Source organism: Aythya fuligula, chromosome 25, assembly GCF_009819795.1.
Source record: "Aythya fuligula isolate bAytFul2 chromosome 25, bAytFul2.pri, whole genome shotgun sequence".
Lineage (NCBI taxonomy): Eukaryota > Metazoa > Chordata > Aves > Anseriformes > Anatidae > Aythya > Aythya fuligula.
Genome location: NC_045583.1, coordinates 5,115,518 through 5,129,610, shown reverse-complemented (window position 1 = coordinate 5,129,610; position 14,093 = coordinate 5,115,518). Strand labels below are relative to the sequence as shown.

The 14,093-nt window shown below is 57.4% G+C and overlaps 1 protein-coding gene across 1 annotated transcript in view; it reads left to right on the top strand.

The window, feature by feature from the left end:
• The first annotated feature begins 13,460 nt into the window (after positions 1-13,460).
• Positions 13,461-14,093, top strand: part of SCUBE3 (signal peptide, CUB domain and EGF like domain containing 3) — a 33,021-nt gene continuing 32,388 nt past the window's right edge. The window contains exon 1 of the mRNA XM_032203237.1: positions 13,461-13,901. Coding sequence (XP_032059128.1) covers positions 13,817-13,901 — 85 coding nt within the window. The 5' untranslated portion in view covers positions 13,461-13,816. The remainder of the gene's footprint in view (positions 13,902-14,093) is intronic.

Here is a 14,093-nt window from a genome sequence, read left to right as displayed (position 1 = left end):
GGTGCTGCCAAGGCCGGGAAGGGGGCGCCGGGGTGGTAAAAGGGGCGTTACGGTGGAAAAAAAGGGCTCCAGGGTGGTAAAAAGGGCGCTGAGGTGGTAAAAGGAGCGCCGGAGCCCTGCCCCCTGCCCCGCCGCCCTCCTCCCCTCACGGGGCCGCCGTTGGACTGAGGCGCGGCGCGGCCCGCGCCCGCCGCCCCTTCAAACGGGACGAAACCAACGCGAGGCGGGAGGGGAGGAACCGGCTCAGCGCTTTCGCCCATTCCCCCCGCCCATCCCGCGCCTACCCCTGGGTGCCAGCCCCCGCAGGCACCTAAAGTGGAATCCGTTCCGTGGGGCCCCGCTGGTGGGCGCTGAGCGGGTGAGGCTCGCTGACCGAGCGCCCGAGCCCCCAGCGCTCCCCCATGGTGGCACCCGATGGGCCGCTCCGCAGCGCACCGTCCGGGCGGTGGGCTGCCCGTCACCCCCCCCCCCCCCCCTGTGTGCGCGATGGAACGCTCCAGGCGCCGAGCCGAGGCAGCGCGGCGGGGCTGTCCCATTCCGAACCTGGGGGGGGGGGGAGGAGGAGGAGGCACGAAGCTCAGGGGCCTCATGGCAGACAGGAGGATGAGGAGGGTGGGCGCGAAGAGCGGGAGGGCTGTGGTGGGGCGGGGGGCGTCCTGCCCAGAGAAGGGCTGTGAAGGCGAAGGGAGCCATTCCTTTAGGCTCAGCACACCTCATGGCCCAGCAGAGGCAATGGAGCCGTGCTGCTGGTGGCTCCGTGGGCTTGGTACCTCCAAAAACCCATCTGGGAGCTGGGAGCCGCCATTTGCTGCCCGGGTGTGGTGAGGCCGAAGGCTGCTCCTTCATCCTTCAGCTGCCCTCCCCGGCGTGTGGCACTTTGAGTAAAACATAAGCAAAGCACAGAGCAAAGCACATTGTCACCCCTCACCACCACGTCCCTGCTGTGCCGTCAAGGCGCCGTGTCCCACACCAAAGGCAGGGCTGCTGTGGCCCTTCCTGTCCGGCCCCAGCCCCGTTTTTGGGCTAAATTCCGTGTGAACGCCTCGGGAGGGCTGTGCAGGACAGAACGGGCTGCAGCAGAACAAAAGGCAGTCGCCATGCCCAGCTCCCGTTGCCCTCTGTGGAATGGCAGGAATTTCTCCGCCGTCCGAAGGCTGGGGGAGTCACGGGCTGATTGTTTTTATACCTAAAGCCGTGGCTTAGTGGCTGTCAACTGCCGGGGTATTAACCTTAGAGCTGTCAGAGTGAATAAAGCGAAAAAGCCAACTCTAGGGCTGGAGGTTGCAACAGCTGCAGTGTCCCTCCACCTAACTTTTCTCATTTGTTTTTATCAGTTTTCTCTCTGGTAGGCGACCCTCTGTCCGTGTACCCTCCTGCTATAACCTCCCCTTGACCTGCCCAGCACTGGAATTAAATCTGGGGGGCAAAATGCCCAGCCCGGGCTGTTTGTGCTCTCATGAAACATCTGCCTCTCTCCTCCCAGCACCTTCCCATTTCCTCAGCATCCTCTAATGCCCACAGCAGGCACCTGCGGCACCCACTGTGGAGCTGGGGGGTCACAGAGCGCTGCAGGGCCATGAGGCAGGGACTGGGAGGTCTCTGGGTGCCCAGTGCCCGGCCCCACGTGTGCGTGGGATGGGGAACAAGAAGCGGCCCCTCCGGGAGCTGGGGCCTTGATCCGCCCCTCCTGAAACAGCTCAGCCCTCCAAAGGCTCTGAAACGCCTAAGATGTCTGGGTGCTGTGGCTGGAGAACTGCAGAGGATGAAAGGCGCAGCGCTGGCACGCCATGTGGGGACGGACAGCCCAATTACCGCATGTAATTAGTTACAGCTTCGCAGCTGGGCTGTGCGAACGATGCTGCAGCTCTCTTAGCCCCGTGCAGTTGCAAAGGGAAATGTCCTGGGTGGGTTTTAAAGGTGGCTGGAGCTGCCCCCATTGCCGTGGGTTTGTAGCAGGCCAGGAGCGTGATTAATGCAGCTCAGCCGATGAGTTGAAACCCGTTTTGTTTCTGTAAACAACTGCGTGCCGGAGAGGCTAGCCATAGCCTGAGCCCCTGGCTGTCCCACTGTGCATCTGCAGCACACGGTTGTGTCAGAGCCATCTCCTGAAACCCTCGGTGATTTCCTCAGGCCCCCGGGGAGCTGTAAAAATCATCCCATCAAAAAGCAATAAGGGAAAAGTGCTTGGCTCGGGCAGCGCTGCAGTTACATCAGATGGCGACCGGCCCTTGGCTTGGGGGTGGATGCCGCTGAGAAGGGAGCTGGGAAAACCCCGACGTGCGGACAGCTCTTTCCTCTTGCTCAAAGCACCCCAGAGCTCGTCTGGCATGTGGGGTTTGCCAGGTCAGCACGGCCCTGGGGGGGGATTTGCTCCCCCCTGAATCGAGGGCCCTGCAGGCCAGCAGCACAGGCCATAGCACTGCTTGCTGTGCACTCCGCAGGAAGGCAGACTCGGGATTTTTTAATTTTATTTTTTCTTTCATTTGTCTGTTTTTCCAAGGGTGGACTCGCTGCAGATAACGTGCGTCGTGGCGCAGCAGGCTGACCCCAGGCAGAAGCAGAGCTGTCTGCTTGCCTTGCGTGAGCTGATAATTATTGGAGAACTCTCCCAAAATAGCACGTGCAGTTCATGTTGGTGGCTTTTGGGAGAGTTCTGCAATAATTATCAGTTGGTGGCTCTGGCCTGGAAAGTTCAATAGCAGGAGAAGGCGAGGGGAGTGAAAGCAACGGGGCCCCTGCATGCGGTGCAAACATTGTGTTTACACGTTCAGGAACATCAATGCAGTGGGTTCATCCCAAAGAGCAGCCATGAAAGGGCACGAGGAGGATTTTGGGGTGGTTTTTCTGCTCAGAGCCCCAGGAAAGAGCTGGCAGGCAGCTCGTGGGCAGGAAGGGCACTGGTTGTGAGAAATACACCCAGTAAATCTCATCGTGGGGCCAGTCGGGGCCAAATCCTGCTCAGGAATTTCCCCTTGTGCCCCCTGTGCAGCTCCATGCGATGCCAGCTCCTGCTTCTGCCCCTTTCTGATCTTCAGCTTTGTGTGAGGAAGCCGAGGGCGGGGAGGTGGTGTTTGTGTCAGAGAATAAAAGAGCACAGCCCACTGGTGCCTTCAATTTGCTCTCATCTCTCCATTTCAGAGCAGGGCCCAGATCTCCCAGCCTATAAATCCTGGTCCCAGAGGAGGCAGTTGTGTATTTAAATGTATGTGCATTTGCCCTGCATTCATTTCCTTTCCCCAGGGACTGGTGACATGAAGAACTGTAATAGCTGAATGCATTTTTAATGCCTTTCCTGCAGATTTCTTCAAGGGAATCCAGTTCCTGGGTGGCTGTAACTTGCCGCAAAGGCAGAGGACCTCGGGAGCATTGGTAATAAGTGGGGTAGGTTTTTTTAATCTACCATTTTAATGAGCTCCATCCATCTCCCTGATTAGATTAATCTAATTTATTTCATCCAAGCCATTTAGGTGGAATTCCAACGGGGGAAACGGGGATTTTTGAGTCTTTCAGGGTGAGCGCTCGAGTGTCAGGCAGCAACCTCCACGGGGATATTTCCAATTTGCCCTTTTATAGCCTCGGAGACTTGTAACCCCCACATTCACATCGGAAAGCACCCATCTGTGCTGCAAACCTGCCCGTATCAGCAGCACGACGGTGACGATGAACCCAGGCACCGCTCCCTTGCCCTGATTCAAGCAACTCCCCCAGGAGGGCAAAGCCAGGCTGGCCTGCCAAAAATGCACCCACCCAGCAGGAGCAGAGGGAGCAGCATCGCTCTGGCTGCCCCTCCACGTCCCAGGGGCAGCGAAATCTCCACGTGGGAGCATCCCCACTGGCAGCACGGCTTCGCCGAGTGCAGCGGGAGGGAAGGGCCCGCTTGTTCAAACAGAAATGCCTTCGGCGGCGGGCGCAGCCAATGGAAGGGGAAATGGGTTTTTTGTTTAAAAGATGGCGTTGTTTTCTCAAGTCTGACGAACGTGAAAGTCCCCATTTAAAGGAGGCGAACCTGCAGTGAAGTCGGTCACTGTTTACACGCCCACGCGCCGACTGGGGCGGCCGAAAGCAAACTTCCTGGTGTATCCTGATCCAAATCACCTGGGAGCGGAGCTCAGCGAGCACAGCGCCGAGCTGTGAGCGCCGCAAGCAGGGCTGTAGCTCTGTTTACAGAAAAGCAAACCCAGTCCAAACGGGGGACGTGAAGCCCGGCTGGCATTGCAGCCCCAGCTCCCAGAAAATGGGGGAATTTGGAGACTGCATGCTGCAGCTTTGGCTCTGCCAGAAATCCTCCTTACAAGAGGAGAACGAGCGGGGTGGAGGGTAGAGAGCCTGAGCAGGTGTCTTTGGAGGGTGTGGAGAGGGGAGCTGGGGAAGAGGGGAGTTTTCCTCTGCCCCACAAGCCAGGAAAGCTATTTTTGCAGGAGCTCCCGGTGCACCAGACAAGGTCAGGATTGTTTCCGTGCTGGATGCTGGTGCAAATATGCGGCTGGGCGCTTGGATCCCGAGGAGCTTGCAGTTCCCCAGCAAGCAGATGAAGTATTAGTGCCCGTCTTGTCCAGGTGAGGGGATGGAAACGCTGGGCTGCACGGTTCTGGTCTTGGTGTCAGGGCTGCCGTAGCCACTGGTGGCAATTTGGGAGCCGGCTGGGTCGGCGAGTTTCCTCCTCTCTTTCAGCGTGGACGTGCCCCATGGTGTGCTACGTGTTTCCCCAGTGACTTCAGCAGCTATTAATTCCCTGCTCCTAACCCAGAGCGTGACCATCTCCGTGAGACATCCCATGCACCCGGGCTGCCCGTGGCCACCTCGGTCACGGTGCACGTGGCCGGGCGGTGGGATTTGGCCACCTTCAGCAAACCATTGCCCGCCCAGCCCGGCCTCTTGTGGCCAGCGGCTGATCTCAGCGCGTGGCCAGCCGATCCCGTCACCGCGTGCCCAGGGGATGGGTTGGCACTGGGTAAACTGAGGCTTGCAGGAGTTTGGCTCGTGGTCACGTCCTCAGCCTGGGATGGTGCCGAGGAGCCGCTCTCTGTGCTCTCTTGCCCCGTTGGATGCTCCTGGACACAGTTTTGGGCTCTGTTGGCAAAACATCGGTGCTGCTGGCTCGGCGCCCTTGGGAAATCTTTGTATTTGCTGACTTGACTCCATTTGTGCTCATGGAGAGCTCAGCTCCGGTGGTGCCGCGGCGTGGGGAGGCCCAAACCACACACAGCGCTCGGGCAGGGATTTCAATCCCCCCACCCCAAAAAAAAGTTCAAAGGTGTCTCGGCTTAATGCGGTTTATCTAAATTGCTTCATGTTAGTTAATCTGGATTAACGCAAATGCTCTCGGAGTGGCTGGCTGGGGAAAGGCTTGCTAAGCCATCCCGACACGAAAAGACTTTTCCAAAAGTGTAAAGTTTGAGCTGGGAAAAAAAAAAAAAAAAAAAGGCAAGGTCCCGTTTGGTGTTGAGTGTGTGCGAGCCCTGCGAACCGAGCACGGCTGTTCCCAAATCCAGGGGCTGCCTTTGAGGGCTGTCTTTGGGCACCCCCAAAGCTGAGGAGCTCCCCCTGATCTCTCCGGGGCTGTGTGAACCCCTTTTGGGCTGGCGTGCAGCTGTTGGCCCGATTACTGAGAAAGAACCAAGGTAAATGGGAGGTCAAGCCCAGATTTGGCGATTTTGGTGGGCGCGAGCATGACTGAGGGCGCCATGTGATGGGGACGACGTCCTGGTGATTGATCTCCGTGTCCTCTCCTCTCCTGGGAGCTGGGATTAGGAGAGATTTTACAGCTGAACGGCCAGCATCGCCTTAGGATTCGGTTTGCAAAGGCTCAGCCCTGACAGCCTCTCCTGGGGAAGGACTTTTTAGATATTTATGGCCATTTGGGCCCATCACTTCATGGATCACCCCTGCATGTCTGTAGGAACTTCCCACCCTGAGAACAAGCAGAGAAACGCCCTGCGGGGAAACTGGGGCTCCGGGAAGGGAACTGCAAAGCTTCAGAGAGAATCATCTCATATCTGTGCATTCCCCTGGGATTCGCGTGCGCTTTTTTGCCTTGCAGAAGGCTTCTCGTGCACCCTCGAGCGAGTCCTCGCACCTCGGAGCTGGGTTCCTCCCGTGCAAGGGGGCGAGAACCCTTCCTGCAGCCACCCGTGCACGGACCGAGGGTGCTCGGGTGCTGCGGGGAGGGCCGGGGAGCGACGGATCGGCGCCGGGAAGGATCCGGCCCCAGCTCCAGGCAGCCGCAGGCGAAGCTCGGCGCTCCCGCGGAGCGGGGATGGAAGTTGTAAGCGAGACCTGGGCGCTGCCCAAAACCTGGGGACTCCCTCCTCCCCCGGCCCCAGTGCAAACAGCAGATTAACAATTTATTTGACGTGTTGCGGCTGGTTAGTTTCTTCGCCCGCTCCCCTGATCAGAGGGAATAAACGTTGCAGTGTGCAATAATGTTCATTTCAGGTGAGGGTAAATATAGAAAGGAAAACCTGCTGAGAGCGAGCCATTTATTTCTGCGTTTGGAAGCCTCTGCTCATAAACAGTCAGTCATAGCCATTTGGAAAATCCCAGCGTGGTTTTCTTGGCCATCCGAGAAGAACGTTTACTTTCCTGTAGGTTAAGAAGTTAGTTTTAAATTAAAAAAATAATAATGGCATCTCACTTCCAGCTGCCCTCGGGTGTTTAGGGCTTGTTGACACACTAAGGCCGCTCTGTTCTCCGGCAAGGCTGCCCTGGTGCGGGATCACAGAGGGGATCCTGCAGGGCTTTCCCGGCTGCCGGTGCTGGGGAAACTTGTTCTTTGATTTCCTCTTGTCCCCCAGCTTTGGGGGGCTCAGGGGGATTTCGAATCGGGATTTGCTCAGAAATCTCAGCCGTGTGCGGGGCTGGAGGGTAATGGACAGGGGTTTTGGTGGAAACACCCAGCTTTTGGGGTTGTAAGAGCCGGTAAGGCTGCAGAGAGGTGCTTGGGGTGATCCCAAGAGCCCTGGGACTTGGGGGCTGTGTCCTCAGGGAGGCAGTGGGGCTGGGGCAGGGGGACGAGCCCATTGTGCTGTGCTCACACCACACCAGGAAAACCTCTGAGGGTTTTCAGGACAGCGTGCCAAAGACAACAGGACAGCGCGAGCTGCAGGAGCATCCCTCAGCCGTGCCCCGGCGCCCAGATGCCGCAGCATAGGAGAAACCCCCAAAACCAGCTTTGTAGGACTCAGCTAAGAAAGGTGAGGACTCCCCAACCCGACACCCAGGCTCTGCTTCCCTCCTTTATCCCCACAGCAGCTCCGAGGACCGGAGAGGGACGCGGCGAAGCGGCCGCCGTGGCTTGGCACGCTGCTGGCTCCGCGCCGCTGGCACCGGGGGCCAGGAGCCAAGGCACTGCAGCGGGCTCGGAGCGGCCAAAGGCTCCCAGCTCTGACGTCCTGTGCAGTCAGGAAGGGTCTCTCCGTGTTTTCCGACAGGCTTGGGATTTGGCTCGGGTTTGCCTCGGGTTTCCGAAGGCAAGAGGCAGTTAAGTCTCTTGGAAGAATGAATTAATTAGCGAATGCCTTTGGTCAGGTCAGCGCCCTCCAGGAGCGTTCTTCAAGCCTTGAAAGCGGCGCCTCTGCACCCAGGTAAGCCGCCCTGAAAGGCTCGTGTTACCGGGGTATTTTAAGAGCTATACGTACATCAGCGCGGAGGAACCCTGCTTTTAAAAAAAAAGGAAAAGAAGAAAAAAAAAAAATCCTCCCCCAAAACGCGCTGTTGACTCTAATGGTGGCATTTGTGTAAGCAACAAAATATTGACGCAGTTGGCTCAGGGCTGGCTGGGGCTTCTGGAAATAAACTAATGCCTTGTTAAATTGTATATGGAAATGCAAGTGGGAAAATGACTGACATCTTACACAACTCGGGCACATAAAATCGCTGCTTTACTACAGTGTGAAAAAACTCAGGAATTAATAGGTCTCCTTCTGCTCGGGGGCGTTGGATTTATCCCCGAGTAAGATCCATAAACTATTTTAAGGAGAGAAGTGCTACTTTTAAACGCACGCGTCTGGGTCCTGGAGTTAAAGTGGTGTCACCAGTGCTGAGTTAACCCCTTGCCTTCTCACCAGCCCCTGGGGTAACGCTCGGCGGAGCCACGAGCCCCGTTCTTGGCAGATAGTGCTCTGGGTGGATATACAGACACATCGACACCTGATAAATAGAAATAAATTATTTCTGGGGGCATTGAGCACGGTGTGTTCTAACGACCTGGGTCAGAAATGCATTTCAGGCCTCACTTCAGCAGAACCTGAACCCTGAGCTTGATTTTACATGCGTGGGACCTAAAAATGCCTTTAAAAGCAAACACCTGCTCTGCAGCAGCGCCTGGGCTGAGCCCGAAGCAGACGCGCTGAGTTCTGCCGTCGGTGGCTGGGAGATGCATTGTTTGAGTGGCTTCTAGGGGAAAGACGATTAACAAAGCTTCAAAGAGCGACGAGTTGCTTTCCTTGCTGCCCGAAGCCCCTTCCTTCTCCACCCACATCCTGACGAGCTGCCAGTTGGTGTACACATGCTGATGGAAAAGCAGGACAAGGTACAAGCTGCGGGGAGCTGCCGGCAGCGCGGGGTGCGAGCCACCAGCAGCAGCCGCTCGGGTGTAATTACACCCCCCCCGTGCGCCGGAGTGCGATTTCCCAGTAATTATTCTGGAAGAAAAGCCTGCCTATTTCTGTAAGGGCTTATGTCACTTAGAAAGCTGTTATAAATTCGAGCTGGAAAAAGGGACCCTTATTCTGGGCTAAGTGTGGTTAGTGGTTAGCTGGGAACGGGGCTATTCCTGGCGCTGCCAGCGACCTTCCCGGTGACGCCGGGTAAGTCACCTCACCTCCGCCTGTGGCAGCTTCTCCTGCTGCAAAGTGGGAATTACAAACACGGGCTTTTCTCCGCCCGCAGGTTTGGGAAGCCCTGCGACGCTGGAAAAAAGGTGTCACAGCGTGGCAGGCAGTCATTTAGCACGACCCGGCGCTCTTCGCCCCCCTTGGAGGCATCTCCATCAAATTGCAGGTTGAGGAAAGCAGAGATGTGCCCGGGGAGCTCGCGATGGGGATGGGCTGAGCCTCTTGAGCCCGGGCCGTTGGCTTATTACTGGGAATGCAGTGTTTTCCTCGCTGTTTTTAAAAATAGCCCATTCTGTTCCCAGTTTGGGACCGCACCCCTCGCCGGGGCATCGAAATGTCTCGGCTGCTGCTTCCTCGAGCCAAGTCGTGGCAGCGAAGACTTGCGGGGTGCACGAGCGGCGTTATTGAGCACCCGGCGTGCAGGAGGGGTCCTGCCGGGGGCAACGGCAGCGGGGTGCCTGTGGTCCTCGTGGATGGGGGGAGAAGGCAATCTCCTGGTTCTCAGCACAGTGGCTTAACCCCTTGGCCTCCTCTTCTTCCTCCAGTGCCTCTGCCCGATTCTGGAGCTGGTTCTGCAAGCCCCGAGATCAGTAATGGGGCTTTTCCACCCGCTGCTTCACAGCAGCTTCTTGCACAGCCTCAGAAATCCCTTTTGGCCCCAACGCCGTGCGAATATGCCCAGGCAGTGCTGAAGATGGGGCTCGTTTCTAGCATGTGACATTCAATTCACGCTAGAGCTGGGGAGATGTGGTTTTAAAGACTCTTCTCATTCTCACCGATAGCACAGGACCACTCGTGGCCGGACTTTGCTTTGGAGAAGCCAGCGCTGAGGCACCGCCATGGAGATGCAGGGAGGCGAGGGGAGCATCGGCCCCGGCACCTTCCCACAGCCTCCATCCCTGCTCGGGCTCTGCAGCGGGGCTCAGCCCTGCTCCAAAATGGGCTCGAGCCAACGAGACGGAGGAGAACAAGATTTTTACAGCCCATTAGTGCTCCCCAGAGCCATCCAGCCCCTCTAAAAGCGGTGGAAGCCACAGGAACATTGAGGCTGGTGTCCAGAAGATGCCAGCCTGCCCCCCAGTTTTGTGTCCCTTCCTCGGGGCTCTGCCAGAGCCAGTGACCCCCCCTGACAGCCCTGGGGTGCTGGAAGTCCCCCCGGGAGTGCCACGATGAGCTGGCGAGCACCGGTCCCGGTCCGGCCCCGAGCTCCCTGTCAAGATGTGCATGGGAGGGTTCCAAGTGCAAATGTGTGTTTGCTAATGGGAAATGAATTGCCTCTTGCCCCGAAGGCTTGCAGCTTGAGGAAAACAACGCAGGGTCTAAGAATGACCTCATATTGCCTCCCAGGGAATGTTTTGCCAGATGAAGGGGGGAGAGGCAGCATCAAGACAGCACAATGTATGTATCTCTCTCCCTGTGTAAACATCCCTGTAGCTGCAGAAACCTCTTAAAACCCAGAATGAGAGGAGAACAGCTGCTTTGATCTGTGGATGTGGTTGTTATTTTCTAAGTGCGGATCCTTTCTTTTTTTAATTTTGCCTCAAATTAAAAAAATGCCTGTTGTGATCTTTTGCTTTTATTTCTTGGCTGGAGACCCGAGCAGGGTGCAGTAAATTTTCATTACTCCCCATGTAACCGTTTCAGCATGGTCGACAATTCCTCGCCGGCTCTTCAGCGCCGCAGCACAATGGGCCGAATCTGCTGGCCCTACATGAAGCCGGAGCAAATGGGTTTTGCCCAGAAGTGCTCCACGGGGAGTGGAGGCAGCGGGGAGGAGAGTGCTGCCACCTCCTCCCCTTCCCGACACGCACACACACACACACACACGTGCACACGCACGGGCACACGGCAGCTGGGCTCTCCATCCCCGTTGCCTCTGAAGGGTTTTGGAGAGGGGCTCCCGGGGCCAGATCTGTGCCAACCCCGCACGGCAGCAGCAGGAGCTGGTGAGGAGCCACCAGGGCCAAAGCACCGGGCTGTCTTTCAGGCGATTTAAGTGTGATTCATGGCCCTCCCTCCAGCCTCCCTGTGTGATCCGGGGAAGCTCCGTCCGCCTGATTTTCCCCATCTGCGCCGGGAAGGGGATGGCCCCTCCGTGCCGAGGGGCACCACGGCATTTGCAGACCCGTGGTGGTGCAGGATGCGTGCTGGGACCCCCACCTTCTGCTCTTCCAGCCCCGGGAACCAGGTGGCACAGTCTGGGGAAGAAAACCAACTTTTAAGGGATTTTCTTGACATCAGCAGCCCATCCCAATGATGGTTCTCTGCAGCCCTTCTGCGTTGGATGAGCCAGGCTCAGGGCATCAGTGGTGCTACCAGCAGCTAAGGATGTGCCGTAAGAGGCAAGATCCACCCCCAGTGCACCATACTGGTTTAACTGGGAGCTCTCAACTGGTCCCAGCCCCAACAGGAGCGAGGAGCTTGCTTTCCCCCCCCGTGCCGTCACGTGGCCGCCCGGTGTTTTGGCGTTTTGATTACATACGGCACTGTGTATTTAGGGCTGGTTTATGGGTGTTTATACTAATGCGTAAACCTGTAATTTAGAAGCTCGGTTATAAATCAACATAGCTGAAGGTCTTGTCCCTCGTGCCTTGAGATCGGTCGCCAGATTTAGAAGACAGGTTAGAAAAAAAAAAAAAAAAAAAGAAAAAGGAGGGTTTAGTTTTCCTCTGGTTACAATGATAAAAGATCGCGGGGTGGGATGCGAACGCGGCCGGCCCCAAGGTGCCGCTGGGTGAGGGGATGTGGGGTTTCCATTTTGGCTTGGTCTCATGACAGCAAGCTGCAGGAGATCCCTCTGGCTTTCGGCAGATCCCTCAGGAGGTCACGGCACCTCGGCTTGCAGGGACCTCGGTTGTGCCCGCGTGGCGAGGAGCAGAGAGCCCCTTCCCGCAGAGGCACAGCCCCTGTCCCAAAGAGCCCACAGCACGGACTGCCGAGGGGACCTTGCTACGGGTTTGGGACATCCGAGCAGGAACACGGAGCAGAGCCACGCGGTGCAAAGCGGCTCAGAGGCTGCAAAGGCCGGGCTGGGGCTGGCAGGAGAGCCGGGAGCCCCTTCCAGCAGCCCAGCAGGACAGCACATTCCTGCTGGTGCGTCGCGCTCCTCTCCGGATGCAGTGGGATTTCTATGTATAACACTTTTTTTTTTTTTTTTTTTTTACAGTTTTAATAATAATTTCTGTATCCCTGCACCTCCCCAGGCTGCGCTGAAGCCTACTGGGGCCAGGGAGGGTTGGCTTTACTGGGTTGACACAATGCAGCGAGATGTTGGGACAGGTCACGTAGGTGCACGCGCTGCTCTGCTGCATTTGTTGTCCACGTCTGGGCGTCTGTCCTCCAGCTGGTGGTGGTCTCCTCGCTCTTCTGGAAGGGGTTGGCTCCCGTGTGGGTCCCTGCATGCCCACGGCGGTGATCCAAGGGTTAGGCATTTTTGTATGGAGAGCACAGACCCAGAGATTCCTCAGCATGTTCCCATCCAGCTGAGGACCCCCCTCTCCTTTCCACTGCAAGACAGCAGTGAGTGCCTGGGCTTAGCTGGGTGTTTTCTGCAGCCCCCAGACCCCTTGAGTTTACCTTCAGGGGGCTGTCAGGACAAAAGGGGCCAGGCGAGGCTGCCGGGGCAGCACGGTGGGCTGGGACAACCCCAAGAGCTCCCAGGACAGGTGGGATGCCTGCACACCTTCCTGCCACCCTGCTGCCTGCCCCGGCTCCCTGCTGCAGCCTCCTCACCATGGGGATTTGGGATTCGGGGTGTGGGAGCACCCCAAAAGAGAAGAGAGGAGCTGCCAGCAGGTCCCAGTGAGAGGATGCAGGCACGGGGAGGGGGGCCGGGGTGCTGGGTGTGGGGATCAGGCTGTGAGAGGCTCCCACAAACAACTAAAAAAAAAAACCCTGAATATTTCAGAAAGGTATTTTCTCTCTTATTTTTGCTCCCCTCCCCTTATTCCCAGTCCTCCCCACCTCTCCCAGAGCTGCCCTTCAGACCCGCTCCCCACCGAGCCGCTCCCGCAGCCGCCGAGCCCCGCGCCGCAGCCTCCCCAAACTCCTCGTATTTTTTTTGCCTGTTTGCTCCGTTTTTATTTATTTTCCCCTTCTTCTTTATTTTTTTTTCCTTCCGTCTTCATTTCTCCTTCCCCTTTCCTTTCCCTCCCACTCCCTTTTCTCACGGCAGACCCCTTTACCCGCCCCCCCACCCCCTTCCCAGCTCGCCGCCACCGCCAACCCCGAGCCCTTGCGGGGCCGAGGGGCTGCGAGGCGCGGGGTGGCTCGGGGGGTCGCGGGGGGCTTTGCATTGATGCATTGATCGCCCATGGTCTGCGCCTGACCTCCCTGCTCCCAGGGAAGCAGTCTCCATGGCTACTGGCCCTGCTCCTCCAGAGCAGACTGTAAATTCCTGCAGGCAGAGCCCAGCCTGGGGGTGCGAGGGGGGGAGCCGGGAAGGAGCAGCCAAAGCCAAATAGAAAGAAAGAAAGGCAGGGAGAAAAAGGGCGTTGCTTGGATGGGGCTCTCCTTTCCACTCCCCTTTCTCAGGTCCCCAGCACCAGTGCAAGGCGCCTGCTGCTTCCCCCCCTTCATCGCTGCTGCTGCTGCTGCTGCTGCTGCTCCTCTCTTGCAAAACTGGAACTGGCTGGGATTATTTAGGGAAGGAAAAAAAGGGAAGAAGAAGAAGAAAAAGAAGAAGAAGGAGAAGGGATCAGAGCAGCCGCCAGAGAGAGGGCGATAGAGTCCACTTTCCTCCAACTGCCCTGGGTCTCCTTCCCTCGCTCCCTCCTCTTTAGCAACACCAAGAGCCCCAAAACTGAACCCAGAGCAGCTTTTTCCATCAGTTCAGCCCCCTTCCCTCCCTCTGTCCCACACACGGCAAGAAGAGAGCCCCTTCCTTCTCTTGATCCCCCTCTGCATGCTCAGCCTCTTGTTTCCTTTAAAGCACGAGAAATCCCCCTCCTTGCCCCCACTCCTGCAGGCAGACGGGGATTGAGATGGGAGCGTTGCAGATTGCTGGATTTTGCACGCTTTTCTTTCTCCTCCACTCTGGAAACACGCTGGCAAATAAAGCCGGTCAAGGTAAGAGAAATCTTCCCGGCTCGAGGCTTTGCTGTTGGATGTGCGGGTCGGCAGCCGGACCTCCTCTCCAGACCTGGGGCTTTACGCGCAGGCTGGAGAAACCAGCAGCAGCAGTAACGACCAGTCGGGCTGCTTTGAAATGTTGCTTGCAGATATCCTGCCTGCTGCCTTCGCTTGGTTTTCTGGAAACTC